Raw genomic sequence first — 18,547 nt, 5'->3', positions numbered from 1 at the left:
CTCTGATCTGCTCTGCGTGCAGCTCTGCAAATTCAGGTTATAAATGGATAATTGCATTCACTATTATTAAACCTAATAAAACTTGGACGTCACGAACAGGATGAAGGTCACCAAAATGCCCAAGCCTGAACAGATTCAGAGTAAAACAAAACAAAATAAGAAGTTGAAAAAGTGGGAGACGGGCGCTGCCTCCACTTTTTTCTTCCCGTTCCCGACACAACGCTCCCAACACCCGCCCGTGCGACCGCCGTTCTTGGCGGCTCCGCATCTCCGTCGGGCGGGGCCGGGCCGGGCCGGGCCGGGCTGTACCTGGGCCGGCCCCTCCCCGCCTCCGCCGCCGCTACAAAAGCGGCCGCCGGAGCGCCCGGCGCGGCTGCTGCCGCTCGCTGTGCCCGGCGCGGAGCCTCCGCGGCCAGCGGGAGCCGGAGCCTCGCCGGGCCCCGCGCATGGGGGCCGCCCCCGGACATGCCCTCCTCGCCGCTCGGCTTCGCTCTCCTGCTGCTGGCGGCCTCGGGAAGGTCGCTCCCGGTGAGGCGGGTGAGTGCCTGCGCTGGTGCCGCCCCTGCCCCGCGGCGCTGCCCCGGCCCGGCGCCCGCGGGGTCCCGCGGGGGCTGCGCTCCGCCGCGCTGCTGCCGTGGCCGCGGCTCCGGGAGCGCCTCGAAGAGGAGTCAGAAGTTTTAAACCCGTCACTGTTTGGGCGCCCCCGCCAGCACTTGCGGCACAAGCGGCGGCCGCCGGGGACGGCGGGGCTGGAGCGCGGGGAGTTCTCCGTGCGGGGTCCGCGGAGCAGCCGAGGGTCTCTGCGGGCGGGCGTGGGCTTAGGGCGAGCGGAGTGGAGGAAGGAAGCGGAGACGCTGCTACTGCGAGGGTATTGCCCTGGAGGTAATGCTCCCCCCGGCACCCACAGGAAATTACACGCGTGTCTGTAATGGCAAACAAACGTAGTGCCGTGGGAAAACCAGAGCAGGGTCCTGGCGGGGGATTGTAGGGTCGGCTGTGACACAGCCTTGAGGGTGGGAAAGCAAAATGTAATCTGCGTGAACAGCAAGAGCAGGCAGTGGGGGAAAGGGAAAGGGCCACAGAAAGGATGGTGGACAGAGAAGGTTGGCTTGGCGAGCTGGGGACAGCGAGGCGAGAGAGACTGATGGGGAGGGATGGAGGCTACAGCGTTGGGGTGGCAACAGGAAGCTGTTGCTATAGGGAGAGCAAGGACGGGTTCAAAGCTGGCACTGTAGGCTGCAGAGGTCAAGGAAAGGACAGTGTATCTGATGGTGGGCCAAATACACTATCCAGTTTCTTTGCAGTTGCTAAAAGCTTTTGGGGTTACAGACTTCTACAATACAGCACTAAGAGGATCTGTTTAATACCAAACTGGGTATAAGCCTGTAGGGTTGTCTAACACGTTGGGTTTTCTTAGTGGGTTTGTTTTACTTGCTATCTACTTCAGGCCCTTAAAGGTGCAACAGGCACAATTTGCCGTAGGAAAAATTCCAATTCATTGTTAAGATAATCAAATACTGAAACAGGGGCCCTGAGAGGCTGGGGAGCTTCCATCTGTGGAGGTATTTGGTGTTTGACAGGCTAAATCCCTGAGCTACTTGAGCTTCAGCCACAGAGCAGACTAATAGTGGAGCTGCCAGCAGTAGAGAATCAAAGTGAAGTATGTTTCTGAGCCAAGGGGCCTTCTTTACCTGGATGAGGAACTGGGAGCAGGTGAGAAGAAAGAGGCTTCTATGGCCTCAACACTGTAACTTCAGTCTTACAGTAAAACAAGTACTATTATAGCCTTTTCTGACACTAGAGGGTCTTATCTGACAACTTCTCTAGAGCAGTGATTGTGCTTGTTGTATGCTGAAAAACTGAATGAAGCACTCTGCTCAGTCATAAGTGTACAAAAGTATGAGACTTTGGCTATCTGAATTATTTTCTCATGCTCAGTTTAGAATAGTGTTAAAGGTGATATTTAAAGGCAGCTGAAAATAGCAATGCACAGTCAATAGCAGGTAGTAAAATCTGTGAAAGACGGGAGTGAGAGGAAGGCAGAATGAAGTGATACAGAGTTGAGGGAAGAAAAATTTTATTGGTACTCTGACTAATGTTTTATTTAGACTTTCTCTCCCCTCACCCCCTCAAACAAGTGAGGAAGAGAAGAGGAAGAAGAGAAAGCTGAGAATGTACGTAGAAGGAAGAAGAATTTTAGTCTGGAGTTTTTATCTGAGGTGGTGCCGCTCACATGCCATCATCTTAAATGCAGGGTGATGGGTAATTCCTAGGTCTAGATTTTCATTACAGCATTGAGGGGCATAAAACGACCAAGGGCTGGTAGCACACGGCTGCATTGCAGAATCTCATTACTAATGACAAGCTTGTGTCCTTTCTCTGTTTGGCCTTGAGCAGTGATGCCCTGCTGCTGAGAGAGCTGACCGGCAGCTGGCCACTGGTTCACTGCCATCTAGCCCTCTCTTAGATTTGGATTTCAGATCCTGCTTTTCTGTGTAGTACTTTTGCTCAAAGGTTTGATAGAATAATTTCAAAGAAGTAGTTTAAATGTCAGTGAAGAGCAGGAAGGAGCTGTGCCACTGCTGTGATTTGGGGGGTCCTGTTCTTCACACTACCCCTGCTTTTGTTTTTGAGGCTAAATGGAAATAATAGAGGTGGTCTGAGTAGAAGTAGAAACAGATTAAATCAGTGGCAAGGCTATACATATTTTGCTCTCCTCACCTCTTATTTCTGAAGTGCTTTGGGATGGGAATAGAAAAGCACACAGGTAAATATCAACATTGAGTGTGGGTGTGTGTATGTTACTGGTGCTCCCAGTTGCTGTTTTTGTTACTGAGGCTTATTTAGATACAGCAGCCAGCTGTTCTCCCAATCAGCAGCAGGACTTTGTTAGGTTGCAGGTGGTAGGGGCACGTATAGTTAGTTACTGCTACTTGCTCACCCTTCTGAAGCCTGCTGTGGCTGCTTCCCAGTTCTGCATGCAGCATCTGCGTCTTTAACCATGGGTGTGTAGGATTGGATATTTCTCTCCTGGAGACTAGTTTTGAATCCTGATAGTCTTTGAGGAAAAGGTGCAATGTGAGGGGGGGCAGTTTTAAATGCCTTGTTAGTCTGCTGTACCCTTCAGGGCATGTAGGTCCCCTAAATGTTTGCATGCCCCAGCCCAGGCTTGCAGGACCATGCCTATTTTGACTTCCTGTCTTCTGTTACATGCCCTAATGCTGAGAAAAATGAACTATGGTTCCTGACTACCACTGTCCTGTTCTTTAGAAGTCTTTAGGGTGGGAAAATGACTGTGGATAGAGCTTCTCTGAGAAACAGAAAAAGAAGGCAATCTATGAACTCGCGACTCCTTGCAGAAGTGAGGATGGTGAGTTGGACTGCATCTTGGTTAGCTGGATAACCAAGGGGTTATTTTTACCCCAACTGGGTAAAAATCCCTCCATTAGTATTTTAGCTGGAGGTTCTGAGTTACTCCTTTTCTCCGTTTTCTGCTCCCAAAAGCTTCACAGAATTGTTTTTTGGTCTTTTTTTTGTTGCCTACACTCTGAAAATCAAAATATGCTAGACCAGCATCTGCAGCACATACTGGCAGAGGTATAGAAAGCAGTGGAGGAAAGGGTGGACAAGGTCTGACACTGGGCTGTTTTGCTGTAATTATTATTCAGGGATACTTGGCTGGCTTGTTGGTAATGGGCTGCTTTCCCAGGAGTATGGCCAGGTTGTTAAAAACTTTGTATTTTTAGGCTCTTTAAGTTCATTACTATATTATTATGGTGTAAACTTAAATTAGATGATTGTATTATATAATTAAATGTGAATTAAATTTCTATCCCAAGTGACTAAAACCTTTATGTATTCATAAAATAATGTGGGGGTTTTCTTGTTTGTTTTGTATAGAAAACTGATTTTTCTGGAAACTTTATAAAGCTAGTTACACTGTGTGCTATAAAGCCAGATGGCCTAACATAGCAAATCTGACTATGCAAATTAATAGGATACTTGTTACAATATCCCAAACATAACTGTATTGTGGGGGTGGTGGGGAAGACACATGGCATTTCAGGCTTAAGGAGCCTAGGACAAGAGCATGTAGTGCCAGCACAAGGGGGAATGGCTTCAGGCTGCAAGAGAGTAATTTTAGCTTAGATGGTAGGAAGAAATTCTTCACTGTGAGGGTATTGAGGCACTGGAACAGGCCCAGAGAAGTTGTAGATGCCCCATCCCTGTCAGTGCTCAAGGCCAAGCTGGATGGAGCTTTGAGCAACCTGGTCTAGTGGAAGGTGTCCTGCCCATGGCAGAGGGGTTGGAACTAGGTGGTCTTTAAAATCTCTTACAACCTAGGCCATTCCATGGTTCTGTGATCTCCAAGGGCCAAAGGAAAGGACTGCATTTCACACAACAAAACAATGACTTGGCCCTTGGCATTGTCTAAAAGCTCTGATGTCTGTTCCAGGAAAGTTTAAGTTAGTGAAACAGCTCTTAAATCCTTGCCTCTATTTCTGTAGCTGTGACCGCACCACCATCACTTCCCCACCCCCCAACCTAGGGGACAGTCTGAGAGTTTGGACAGAAGTATTTGAGGAAAAGTGTAGACAGATGTGGCTGGGCATGGAAGGACAGATATTATGGCTGTACAAGCACATATAGCTCTCCTTTGTGAGAAGAACTTGTATTCTCAAAGTGTAATGGAAGTGATGGAGCTTTGCAAAACTAAAGCTCCTGCACTCTGAAAGCTGTGGCTCTATAGCCGAGGTAGAGTTCAATGAAACTGTGCCTGATGTACAGAACATAAACAGTTGTCTGCCTTCTGTCAGATTTTTAAAGGTATTGTATCATATCCTGTTTCTGTGAGCCTGTGTAAATAGGACTTTAATTTGCCGCATTGATTGATTGCCAGTTACTTGAGAGGACACACCAGGAGCTGTTATCTCTGAAATCACAGGGCCTTCACTAGTTTTTAACTTGGAAATAGTCCTTTTCAAAACTGATTGTTTCCTTCTGCAGTGCTGTAGGGAAATGAAATCTGTTACCATCTTCTTTCATGGACAGCTTTTGCGTTTCTGTGATAAACCAGTGTATGTACTGCCACCAAGGCTGCCTGCTCAAGTTTCCTTGTGCAGTACATCAGTTCTATTAGTTTGTGTCTTAACAAAAGTGAGTGTACACAATAGCAGGTATATCTCAGTTTTGAAAAAAAAAAATTGTCAGCCAAGTAGATAAGAGACCTTTTATTTAAGCTCTACAATGTTGTGAGCCCAAATTAAAACATCAGGCAGGAACTCATTTCATTAAATGAAACTTCCTAACTTAGCTACCAAAAAAAGACTGAGTTTATTGCTTGCATCCAATGCTTTCCATTAGAAGAGGGATAGGGTAAGCAGTATCTAGGGATCTCTTGCTTGGCAAGTAGAAGGTAATCCCTTCAAATGTCATAGTTTCATATACAGCAAATTTGAACTTGTGAAGGGTGAAAAAAGTTTGGTAGTGGTGGCTGAATACTGTTCTTTGATGCCTCGTTTTGTTCAGTGTTGGAAACTGGTATTTATGAATTTCAGCCACACTGGGCTATGACTGCTGCATTCCCGTGATCCCTTGCCTTCGTGTGAATGAGAAAGAAATACATGTCGATCTTCACAGGCAGGAGGACAAGAAACTCCCAAAAAAGTTGCAGCAGCATCATGATCTGTGGTTTGTGAGCATAAACATGAAAAGCCCACTGCTTCCACTGCTGAAGGAATGTAGATGAGGCTACTCTTACTGCCGGGGAGACGGACCCATGCAAAAGGAAACTCCCTGCAGTTTGACAGGGACTTCAGTAAACCTTAAAGACAGTGTTCCAGGGATACAGCGTGGCATATCTTTGTGGAGAGGAATCTGATTAGATTTCTATCAGTGTCCTCCTCTTAATCTTTGTGGTCTTGTCTTCCCAAAGAGACTAACAACTGCCACTGCCTCTGGTGTATGTGAATGAATTGATACAGGTTGCTGAAGTGAGCATGAGAACATGAACAGCTCTTTCCCAAATGTTTACATGAAACCTTGTGAGCAGCCCCTGCCTCAAGGTCAAATACGGCTTCTTAATAGTCTCGTAAATACTGCCGTTATTGTATGGAGAAAGTAGGGGCTTAATTTAATTGAATGAACAATCAAAAATATGGTAACTGTGGAGAGGAAATTGTAGTTTAGACATGTGAAAAAAAAATTCCTTCAGCTGGTCATTTTACTGACTACATTTTATTGCCATTTCACCATAACTGATTGTTAATAGATTACTGTCTTAGTGTAGTCTGGTATTGACTGCTATTTTTCTTGCAATTGATTGCATTTCATTGTTAGTTTGCCTTCTCGCCATCTTTTTCCTCAATTGTTTTATGCTGGCTTTTAGAATTACCATATTTTTGTCTTGTGCTCGTCTGTTCATTGAGCTCATCTGCATTCACCTGTTCTATTCTTGCCTTGTCCCACTTGTGTACATGCCCTGCCGCTCTCCCAGTGCCTTCTCTGATAATTTCAGGACAATTTTTGAAACTTGCATTCTATTATTGATAGATATTGTTCTACCTGTATGCTCTCTGCTGCACTGTACAAGTTCAGGAAAAGAAACCTGCTTTCTTGTTGTGCCTTGGAAGCAGCTAAAGAGGTGGAACCTTTGCAGAAGAACCGTTTTTCATGTGTGGAACTATGAGTCCTTTGAGCGCAACTTAGAAGCTTGTGACTTTTGTGGTGTCCTGCCTTTTCCACTACCTTCTGGATCTTCAGAGATCAAGTGAGCATGAGTTAGCTTGTCATCTAAATTTTGTTGCAGTTGGGGCATATCTGCTCACATCTTACTGTTGTTCAGGCTCATTTTTCCCTGTCCGTTCTGTAAAACTGCACTGCTTCTCTCCTTCTTCCCACCTCTCCAGCTGCCCCTTCTCCCCATGGAGCAGTTTCTTTGTTAGATTTAATGAGTTTAGGGCAATCAGGAAGGGGAATGTGGGGTGTGTATATGAGCACATCTGCATAGGACGTTCTCTGAAGTCCTGCTCTTTTTAAGACTTTCATTTCTGACTAGGATGCCTTGGTAACTCCTCTGACATCTGCAGTTCTGTTGCTGCTCAGTACATCAGTCTGGAAGGTGAATCACACTGAAAGGCCTGGTATCAGGTAAACCAAAACGCTTGTGTGAGCAGCCTGAGGGAGAGCAGTGCTGTCCTATAAATCCTTCTCTAAATGGGAAGAATGGTGACCACTGAGGCTTTTGCACTGAGTGTGTCTCTGGTGCGGGGCAGAAGCGTATGGAACTCTCCTCTTACCCCACAGCACGCGATTTTGGCAGCATGAGTAGGCTGAGACTTGCTGTTATGTGTGGACAAGCCAAAAGCAGACGAGAAGTTCAGCTGCCAGAAGAGCCCTCCCAGCTGCTCTGGCTCTGCTTAGGGTGGGTATTTCTCTGGTGCTTTGAAAGGCAGTCCAGCTACCTGTGAGCACAATGTGTGTGCTGAAGCAAGCGGAGAAATGGATGTCAAGCTTTACCCTGATTCTGCCAAGCACTCAAGAGATGTACAAAAGTCATTCCAATGAAATGAGTGGATTTCACCCCTTAAAACCAGGTTGTTTCATGATCTGTAGTATTAATCTTCCTTTTCCTCCGAGTTCTGCAAACAGTAAACTTTTACATATTATAGGAAACAACTGTTGTAGTCTTTCTTTTGCTAATATTCCTTCTCCCATTCTGCTCCATAGGTACCAGCACTGCTTATGTTGTAACACCTCCTCTATATTCAACCTTATCTATTATTTCATGGTGAAAACGGAATTTTTTTTTTTTTTGCTTAAAGCATATTCCAGTTGTTCAATTGCAGCTCAACTTCCTTACAACTGAGTTTCAGAGAGTTTATTTCTTATGTAACCAAACTGAGTCAAATTTTGCATGTGCTCCTCTCTTTTAACAATTCAGTCTTTCTTGACATCTGAAAGAAACCCTTAATAAAATGAGTAATTGGACTTTATGACAATATAGGGTGTGACTGGGGGGCATAAAGGGCAAATGACGACAAGTAGGTGACTTCTCAACTGCAGAATGGGGCCACAGTTCTCTAAGAACCTTATAGAGTAAATGAATCAGAAGATTACCTTACTACCTTTGATGGGTGTCAAAGCCTGTGACCACCTTCAAAAAAACCCAAACAAACCAAAGCAGCCTTGAAGATCACTTCTAAAACAGAACTGAACTTCTAAGGCATTCTAGAACATCTCTTTTAATTTGACATTTGCTGTGACTATATAAGGCATTAGGAGGATAGTAGGTGAGGGACATGGAATTACAAAGGTCTTATCACTAAGTCTTCAATGTTTTTCAAGATTACATAGTCAGCTTTTAATGGAGAGCAGAAAGGACAAAGGGTTTGTGCTCAGTTAGATGGGGTGACTGTTTTTTAACTCACTTGTTGCATTTGAGGTCATGTATGCACAAAGCATATAGGAAAACATATGATGTTCATGTTAGGAGGAGCCTTGGTGGATGTGGCTTAATATTTTGTTCTGTGCTGCAGTTCATCTCTAAAGCCCCAACGCTGGGGAACATTTGGAGACATTGGAATAACTTTCTCTTGACTATCCTCCTCTGATATTTGTCTCTTTCCTGGCTTTTCATTGAGCAGATGATAAATGCTAGGCACAGTGTACCATGTGTATTGTCAGCAGCCCAGCAGGTGTTTTTGCTCTCTCCTGTAAAGGAGACTGTCTCTGAACTATTGCAGGTAAAGTAATGGCAGAAGACTCTCCCTTTGGGTGTTTGCTGCTTCTGCAGGTGCCTGGTAGAAATTCTGAAGCACGGGCTTAATGAAACTACTAAGCTGCAGTGTGAAAAAGTAGTTCTTGTCACCTTTCAGATCTTCTGGGGGAGACAGATGTGCTTGGTATCTGCAGTCCTCTTTCACAAGATTGTTTTCCTGATGTGCACAGGCTCCTGGCAGTGCAGTAACCTCTTCATAGATCTTCTTCATGATGGAAATTGATAATTTTTTTTCTCCTCTGACATGTCTAGAGTGTTGCACAGAAGCTATTGAAGAGTTGCTGTAAGTTGTTTTGATATGTAGAAAGGGTTGGGTGTACAGAAGCATTGAGAAGTATCAGGTGTCTTACTTTGTCTAATTGGAGGGAGAAAACCAGGTAACTCAATCAGCTTGCTTTATAGGTTACAGAATGTTCTATTCAACAACTACTGCATCAAATTATTAATTTATTCATCCCAATGTCATCTTTGTGTTGTTCAGGCCCAGAGTAGCACCTTGAGAACTGGAATAGCGTGGCAAAGTACCTGTCATGTTTCCAAAGTCCAGAAACATGTTGCCTTTATGGCTGGCTGTGACTTCTCTACAGACTGATCATTGTGCTGAGGAGGTCTGTACATAGAAATCCACATTTTATGTCTTTCAGAGAGAGTGAGGATATAAGTGTCAGTGCTTGAATTTTTCACTCTGCTTCAGTATGTGAAATTGAATGGCAAGCATGAAGTGTGAGGGAAGCACCAATATCTAGGAGGGTTAACAGCCTATCTCCTATGCCCCAAAATCATCAGAGGTGCTACTGCTGTTGTGGAAGGAGCCAGATCCTGTAAAACACTTACAGTTATTCCTAAGTCACCTCTGAAAGGATATTGGTAGAGCTGTGGATGGGTTATAAATAAGATATACAGCTATGTATCACTAGATCAGTGATAATCGCTTAGGTCAGTCTCCATCTTCCTCCTTTGGTCCTATTCCTCCCAAATAAAATTGTTCTACTGTACAAAGCTTATTATGCAGAATGAATTAACCTTTTAGTTTTTATCCCTTGGGGTGGGAAAATTAAAGGTGTAGTATTTGGTCTAAATTATTTGAAATAGCAGTTGGTCTTTGCTTTTGTCGGACGCTGTGATGCTCTCTAATATACTGCCCTTTTCATTACTGTTTCTTAATGAAGACAAATTCATCAAGTACCGTTGGAAATGCATCACCCTAAGAATAACAAAAAGATCCAGTTCCTTTTAAACTCAGGGACATGCAGGCAGAGTAACACTCTGGAGGGAAAAAAAAAAAGAAAACAGGATGCTATTATGTGTTGTTTACAGTGACACAGTTATAAATTGCACACAAATAAATTAAGATGTGTTTGCAGTGGACTTCTTTCAAAAAGCCCTAAATCTTTAATATGTACGACCTCACAAAATGAAATACAGAGCACCACAGATGGCATGGATGACTTTTAGATATAAAGGTAGTCAGAAACATCCTGTTCAAACAGTATTTCAGAAAGTGAAATTCCAATGCATTTATTGTTGTGATAGATGTAATTTGAGCCTAGATGTTGGCAATCCTGTTTATTAGTTGAATTGAGTAAAAGTTGATACAGGAAACTTGAAAAACCTGTGTTCAGTTGCACTCAGCTTTGCTCCCTATGGACTTCCAAGGGGCAGCAATTTTATCTTTTAATTAACTGTATTTATTTAGAGGAGAAACTTGTACTAGACGAAAACTGTAGAATAATAATTCTATGACTATTCAGTATGGTCTGTATTTGTTCATTGCTCTTTGGGGATTAAGACACCTGGTGGTAATGAATGAGGCTATTAAAGCTTTGTAAAATAAAACTGATTTTATTACTAATAAGATGTAATGATAAAGGAATGTTAGCTTAATAGTTTGAACTCTTGACTTAATGGCCTTGCAATAGTAGAGATGGTTTTAAATTGCAGGAAACCAAGCTGAAGTTGGAAACTGCATTTCTTGATTTCTTACTTGTTTTGATACCTAAATGACACTGGAACTCAGAATGGCTGAGGTTGGAAGGATCCTCTGGAGAGAATCTGGTTCAACCGTCTTGCTCAAGCAGGGCCACTTAATTATTTATTTGTGTAAGGTAACATCAATGCCAGTGGGTCATTGAGCTGTCAGAGCTCTGTATTTCCTGATCAGTTTTCCTGATGTTGATTATGCTAAATGATTGGTGGGTCATCCTGTAATGGTTGAATGATGCTTTTGTCTTGTTCCTTGCTCCTGCCTTCTTTTGCACTCTGCCACCATTCATCCATCTTAATTAGTTATAAACTGAATTTACTGTGGTATTTCACCAATCCAGGCTTTTTTTTGAGATGAAAGCTCTAATAAGTCGCTGTCAAGTATACTTAAAATCACCTTGGATTGGGCTCAAATAGACCTTTACAAGATCACATCAACAATTAAACATTGAGTAAGAAGATAGGCAAATGAGTATATTGATTAATCTCTAACCCATTCATATTAATTCTAGAGGAAGTTCTTTTATTAGTAGACTGTTAGTTTTCTGTAAAAGCCTTGTGGTAGTGCAACTTTCTGCTTGGTTTTTGCAAAAGGGTGTCACAGACTTTCCAAATGTGAGCAGCAGTCCCATCTTTGGACCTTTACTGTGATCTTCCAGGATGCTCTTCCTCTTCCTAGAAGGATGATAGAGAGGGGTTTTGGAGTGGGTTTTTTTCATTTGTTTGTTTTGTCTTGAGGGGTGTGTGTGGTGTATTGTAGGGAAACTGTTTGAAAACCCAGTCAGAATAAAATGTTTTTTAACAGAAAATTCATTCCTGTGTCAGAATGGGTGGGGAAGTATGTGCTTCCAGCTGCAGGAAGTAGTTGGGGTTCTCTTTGGGGATAGGACTCAAACTTCTTGAGGAGAGGACAATGTGGGGAGCAAGCTGTCCATCTTGTTGCTGTAGTAATCATGGTTAGTCTGAGCAATCAAGGGAGAGTTGCCATCCAAGACAGTGGTTATTGGTGACAAGGAATTTGCCTAACTGTAGCTTGGAGTTTACTCATAAGTTTTATTTTTGGCTGATATGGTGTTTGTGCTTTCAAATAAAGGCTTTCTTCCAGAACTAGATAATGGAATAGTCAGGTGAGAAAAGAAGCAGTGGTGTCTCAAGATTTGTGTTAAATGTCTTGGTAGTTCCTCATCAAGTCTGGTGGAACATCTTGTAGCTGATGATGAGAAATGTCCAGATTTGAGCCTTGGGAAAGTGTTTCCTTTTTTCTTTAACTATCTTGCATGTAAAAATTTACAGTTTCAGACTTCTATTATCTTGCTCTCTTCATTTTAGGGGGATTGAGTCAGGTGAGTAACATTCCTGTGGTTTTATAATATTAATTATTGAGTAGGGAAATGGATTACAGTGTTGCCTTACATTTTGCATGGGAGGTAGGAGCTGTTGTCGCTCTTGCTGTTAGAAGTGTGTGTGTGTGTGTGTGGAGATAATCCATTTGGTAAGATGATCCCTTCCAAATACCTGTTATGGGGAAGGAGTAGTTGTGCTTTCTTCTGTCTGCACTTAATTCACCAGGCCTATGTGTTTGAATACTAATATCATGGGTGCCTTGGAAGGATCTGTAATAGCTACAGAAAGCAGTAGAGGACAAATTGCTTTTTATATTGAGTCGAGGTTGAAGGACTGTGTTTGTCTGAAAGTGTTCTCAGTTCCTGTATAATTGATTACTGGTGGAGAAGGGGTTACAGCTGTACAAAAGAGATCTTCATCAATGAGACTGTGTGTAGTATTAAACACTATATTCCTCAGAGCCAGACACTTAATAACAAACCAAGCTGTCAGTCGGTGCTACACATGCTACTGAGGGAGCTTGAAGGCTGTAATATTGGGAGAACAGAGCTAATGTAAACATCATTTATAGTTCATGGGGTTAACTTTCTACTTGCTCAAGCTTTCAATGATTAGTTTCTTTCATGTCTATGTTTTGTATTGCCTGTTGCGTGTGGAGTTCTGAGGTTCAGCAGCTTGGTTCATAACTTGGCTTTAAGCTTAGCTGTGTTGTGTCTTTCCTCTGTTGTCTTTGAAAATACTCTATAGTTTTTCTTTGACAGAAGGACTTACAGTTCTCTTTAATCATGACTTTGCCATTATGGCTGAGCTGCTTAGCATAATGCTTAACTAAAGCCTTAAAGAAAATTCACCTTTTGAGTAATTCATTAATATGCCTGTACTGTATGGGGAAGGAGAGAGAGAGTTGTACTGACAGATCAAGAAGAAACTAAATTTCCAGTTAGTGTGCTAGAAAGAACTTGGATAAAAATTCTGAATTCCAAATATTTTCTCTTATCCCCAAACAACATCTGATATGGTGATCTTTATGCTGATGGTACTTTATGGCCTCTGAAGTTTTTTGGTTTGTTTTTAATTTATAGCTCTTCTTATTCTTCCCTCTTTCTTCTTTTTGGTCATGCTGGAAATATTTGGAGCAAAACCAAATTGTGGAAAAAACAGATTTATTATATTGTCCAAAGTATCTGTATCCTCCTCAATGGACAGCTGGGATCAACACAGAAGAAAAGTGTTACATGAAAGACAGCATGGGCAGCAGACTATGTCACTGGGAAATGAGAAGATAATTTCATAGCAAATTTTGTAGCAAGCTTGGAACATTGTCAAGTATGGGACGACAGGCAGCTGACATGGAAATATTCAACTTTCACTCCCATTGAGATCTAAATGCTTTGTGCTTATTTTGCAATGCTTATCTTTTATTTAGTTTTATGATCCAAATTGGAAGATAAACTATTTGAACAATTGGGAATGGAGAGTGTCAGCCTACTTTGGTCTTGACTAAATCATTTTCTCTTTAGCTGCCTTTTCCCTCTCATCTGTCTTTTCCTCCACCCTGGCGCCTTCTTAAGTTTTTGACCATTTCTGGTCCAAGGAATCTGACAAGAGAAATGTTCTGTGGGTTAGTGTCCTTTCCATTAAAAGTTCTGGTAGAAACAAAGCAGACAAGCTGGCCTGTCTGCTGTGTGTTTGTCTGCTTGCCCAAGCTGCTCATCTAGTGGGCCCCTCTAGGGAGCATGTCCCAGCTCTGGCCAATGTTGTCTTCCTGTCCTCCATGTGGTGAGTTACTGCCTTTTTTGGCTGTGTTGTTTCCTCCCTTGAATTCCATGAAATGGATACTTCTGGACAACTTCAGTTAAGATGGAGACTTTTGGAAAGTTCCTGCCCCCCCACTTTTTTATACAGTGATTAGCCTCCAGAGATTCTGGGATCACCTGGACCCTCACTATATTGTAGTGATAAGCATTTGTTTCTTTTGTTTTTGAAAAGCCAATAAAAATGTCCTTTTGTCTATTTTTTTCCACCTTTTTAAAACACTCTGTATATCTGAATGGTCTGTCGTTTTGGAGACAGGAATTGTAAAGGATTTAACCTCACTGTTGCTCGTGTCAATAACTGGAGACTGTTGTATAAAAGATGTTGCAGGAGGTTTTCATGCACAAGGACTTAACTGCATCTGAATAAATTCTGGTTGCCAAAAGGCAGGAGGATGCATCTTAGTGACCTGAACAGAAGCTGTTCCTGCAGGTTGTTATAACACAAGGGTTTCTGTGTTTCTGCCATTTCCCGCCTGTTTTTGGAGCTGACCTTTCCTTTCTTTTCTACTTAATACTTTTAATTCTACCTGGGTAATAAGTGTTTTTACTTATATAGTGATGTTTGAGCAGAAGTTTCATGTACAGAGGCTTATTTACCTATTTTAAATCTAAGTGTTTCAGTGAACTTTCTGCTGTCATAATCTGCAATGCTAAAGCAAAAAAGATGCCTGGGTGAAAAAGGGACTGTTGTCTGCAGTACAGCAGTGTGCTGCTTTGGTAGCTGCAAGGAACAGATGTATTTTTTTGGGCAAGGTGTTCAGGCATGAAAGCTTTTACCAATCTCTAAAAGCAGATGTGATCTACAGCCCTGATACTGCAGCACTTCCATCTACAGATTTTGACTTGTTTACCCAATTAATTCCTTCAAACTGAAAAAGTAGAAAAAAAGAATGTGCAAACCTGAAAGAGTAAAAATTGCGTGAAAGGAAAACATTATCGTATAAAAAGCACAAGTATTTTTAACTTTGACGAGATAGTGATGCTGATAGTGTCCCCAATACCTCCAGCTCTGCAGATGTCTTCTCAGAACTTAAACCATTCTGGTAAGAAATGGAAGTGGTGCAGTTATGTATAAGGAAAAGGTAAGGAAGCTGATGGCAACAAGTACAAACCAACAGTTTCAAAAATGCTAGTGAAAATAAAACTGTCTAACAAGTCTGCATAATCTGAGGCTAAAGGACAACTGGCTCCTTTATCAGAAACCAGCTTAGTGGCAGTGGGATGGAGGAGCCTGGACTCTCCTTTGCAGGGCTCCACAGCAACGTGGTGGTACGTAATGGTAGCAGTCTATGAAAAATTCAATTTCTATTTGCTTTCGCTAGTAACTCTTAACTGTTTAATCTGATACACATCCGCCTGTTTTGTGAAAAGGCTGAAAAGTTACTGAACCTCATAAATATTAACCAACCTGTTATCTTGGGAAAATTGAGTCAGATACAATTTTTATTACTTCAGATCCATCTTATTAATTAAAACTATTGTGACATACTTCATGTTTTGCAAGGTAGTTACTTTTAAGCAAAGTCATTTGTATGGTTAATTTAACTCAGACTGAAATAAGTGAAGAATTCAGTACTGCGGGTGATAAACCACAGCAGTAGCTAGCCTAAGAATGCAGTGAATTCTTGGTCACTTGGAGTCTTCAAGTCAAGATTAGATCTGTTTCTGAAGGGTGTTTTCTGGTCAAGCTGGCATGTGTGAGATGGATGCAGCAGTTGGTGGGAGAATCTAGGAGGTGCTGTGTGAGAAATTGATGAGTTTGGCCTCAAGGTTACTGTGGTTGCAAAAGGTGAAAAATCACGAGTTTTATGGTAGGGAGTGTAGATGAGGAGAAATTAGGGGCTATTTCTCCTATTGCTGAAGTCCTCAAGTCTTTGTTTCTTTTGAATAACACATTTGACTCCTAGCTTAACATTTTGGTACTGGTAATTAATTTTATGTGCTATATAGGATTTTACTTACTACTCAGTTCTAAGATGGTGGATAACTAAGATTGTTCTTATGTCTCCCTGGGAGCTGTGCTGCGTTTGTTTCTGCCTCACAGCAACACTTAGCCTGTCAAATATTTTCCTGTTTAATTTTGCCTCTGAGAGTAAGGCTGTTTGGCTTGCAGTGCTGATGATATGAGTGCATCATAAGGCGACAAGGGGAGTGAGGCGGGGGGGAGAAAATCACCACCTTTCTGTGGGCAAAGAGAAACCATTGCTTTCAACTGTGGTGCTGGTTTATGCTGCTTTAAATGCTGATAGTTATGCTATAAGATGACCCAGTACTTCAAAAGTACATTTTAAGGGTGAGCTGAGATGAAAACATAAGTCTTGCAGAGCAGGCTCACTTAGAGGGAAAACTTTTCCTCTGAAAATGCATGTCAAGCCAAGCCTCTGCTATTAGAATTTCTAAGTTTTTTCTCTAGCATCTTTTTTTGTGAATGTATTCTGTTCCTGCAAGTGGTGTTTGATTTAAGGTTAGTGTCAGATGGGGAAACATGTAGCTCTGAAACTACTAACATGGAATGAGTTTAATTCCTTTAAGCGACCTATCCATTTTCAGCTTTATTACTGCATGGTCACTGCTTCAGTGCTGTTAAAATTGGAGCTGGGTGGAGGGGAAGATTTGTGCACAGTTTCACCTTCCTCAAAATGAGTAATTTGTAGACTTGACTGGAGGGGTGGCTCTCTCTTCTGTGTTTCCATTTGTCCGGTTTACTTGAAGCTCTCTGCATGCCGTACCAAGCTGCTTCTCCCTTGGAGTTTGTCCTGTCTCTTGCTTTCTAAAAACAAGTGTGCTTACTGCTTGAACAGCCGTCTTCCTCTGCTGCTCACCTTCCCCCTTTTTTTTTAAGGCGTCCCCAAGGAAAAGTGGCAAGAAATGGAAGTCCCGTCAGCTTTAACACCAACACAATTGCGGCTCACTTCTGTACCTTAAACCACAATCCTCTTTAGCTGCATATACCCTGGGGAGAGTAAGGGAAGGAAAGAAGGAATGAGGTGGAGGCAGGCTGATATCTGTGGAGAGTTATGACTGTATTTCAAGCTGGCTGCTGCCCATAGCAGACCTGCTGGACTGAAGGCTGTGCTGTCTGACTGAAGTGAAAAAGTAAGATCCAGCCCCAGGGCTGGTGAGGATCATGCACGGAGAGAATACACTGATTTCCCATGTATTGAGAAAATGGTCTAATGAGATCCCAATTGATGAAAGTCAAAGCGTTCCAGAAGTGGCCTGCAGATGGGGTAGGGATAAACTTTTGAAAAAATAAAAGTTAGGTCTTGCCTCCAAATTCCTCTGTTCTGCTACTCTTTGGGGGCAGAATCATTGTGGCTTGTGAGATTGTCTTGCAGAACTAATGCATGGATCCTTTGCTATTGATTAAGCTGTAGCCAGAGATTCTGGCACTGACTGCACAAGAAGGACTGCATATTAGTATTTGGTATGCATGGTTAATGCAGCAGACTGGAGGAATAACCTGAGCCGATTGCTGTAGCAGTAGGGTGGTTCATGAGTTGCTTTGCAGCCCTAGAGTAAGGAAAGTCTGTGATTCAACTTGACCTGTCTGTACTTCTGTAGTCAGCTCCCTGGCTCAGAGGGATTGCAGGAAAGAGAAGTAAATCTCTTCTGGATGAATTTGTCAAGTACTTTTACTTTTTTAGGATTTGGAAAGCAAACAGATGACGTCTGGAGAATGAGCTTCGCTGGCGGAACTTCTCCTGTATGCTCGGCTCTCAAATGTGTTATAACTGAGGATGAAAGCACTGGCCATTTGTAAAGGTGCTACACATAACTGCCTTGGCAGGGACAAGCCGTACAGCAGATAATTCGGACAGTGAACCTTGAGCCACTGTGACAATGAGCTTCTGAGGGAGTTAATTTGCATTCGTTAAAACCAAAATAAACTGCTACTCTCAACTAGGACTGGTAAAAGCAGTACAGATTTGATTGCATTCTACTCTGGCAATCTCTAAACAACAGTAGATGCAGAACTCATGAAATTGTAAACTGAAGTTTTTGGGTTTGTGTGTGATGTTGTTTTTCTATTGAGTAATTTTTGTAACTGGAGAACTCTGTTTACAAATAAAAAAGTGTAGATGGGAATGCTTTCAGTGAGAAAAAGGTTTGTGAAGATTAGTGTGTCTGATTTATTTGGCTGGTTTTTCTTTTCTTGTTGTTGAGCTGATTGCAGTGATGAGATGACAGATTGGTGGCCAGGCTTACAGTGCTACAGGATTTGTGATCTTGGAAAAAGTAGCTACACTTTGTACCACGGCCCTCTGAGAAGGGTGACTGTTAAATAGTCATTCGAAAACTTGGGGGAGCTTAACTGTGTTGGGATGTTTTGGTATGGAAAGTGGAAAGATTAAGAGTTTTTCCTGCTTAGCGAAAATACAGATTATTTACAATATGTTTTTCTGTGGTAACTTTTTTTAACTTGGAAACTCAAATGTTGCAATTCCATGGCTCTGTGGGGCTGCCAGCTCAGTCTGTCCCTCTGCTCAGCCAGCACTGGGACTGTCCAGTTGCTGGCTGGCACAGAGAAACCAATGAGTTATAAGCATAAGATAAAGATCCTTTTAAATGCATTTGGTTCAGTATGTCCTAAAGAACCAGCTTAAATAATTGCATTGTAAAC

The 18,547-nt window shown here is 42.4% G+C and overlaps 1 protein-coding gene across 1 annotated transcript in view; it reads left to right on the top strand.

Annotated features, from left to right (window-relative positions):
- The first annotated feature begins 465 nt into the window (after positions 1-465).
- The window catches only part of GLP1R (glucagon like peptide 1 receptor), a 79,781-nt gene continuing 61,699 nt past the window's right edge, over positions 466-18,547 (top strand). Inside the window, exon 1 of the mRNA XM_041477171.1 lies at positions 466-537. Within this exon, the coding sequence (XP_041333105.1) occupies positions 466-537 (72 nt within the window). The remainder of the gene's footprint in view (positions 538-18,547) is intronic.

The sequence above is a fragment of the Pyrgilauda ruficollis genome, unplaced genomic scaffold (genome assembly GCF_017590135.1).
Source record: "Pyrgilauda ruficollis isolate IOZ18807 unplaced genomic scaffold, ASM1759013v1 scaffold4, whole genome shotgun sequence".
Lineage (NCBI taxonomy): Eukaryota > Metazoa > Chordata > Aves > Passeriformes > Passeridae > Pyrgilauda > Pyrgilauda ruficollis.
This window is presented reverse-complemented; position numbering and strand designations above follow the sequence as displayed.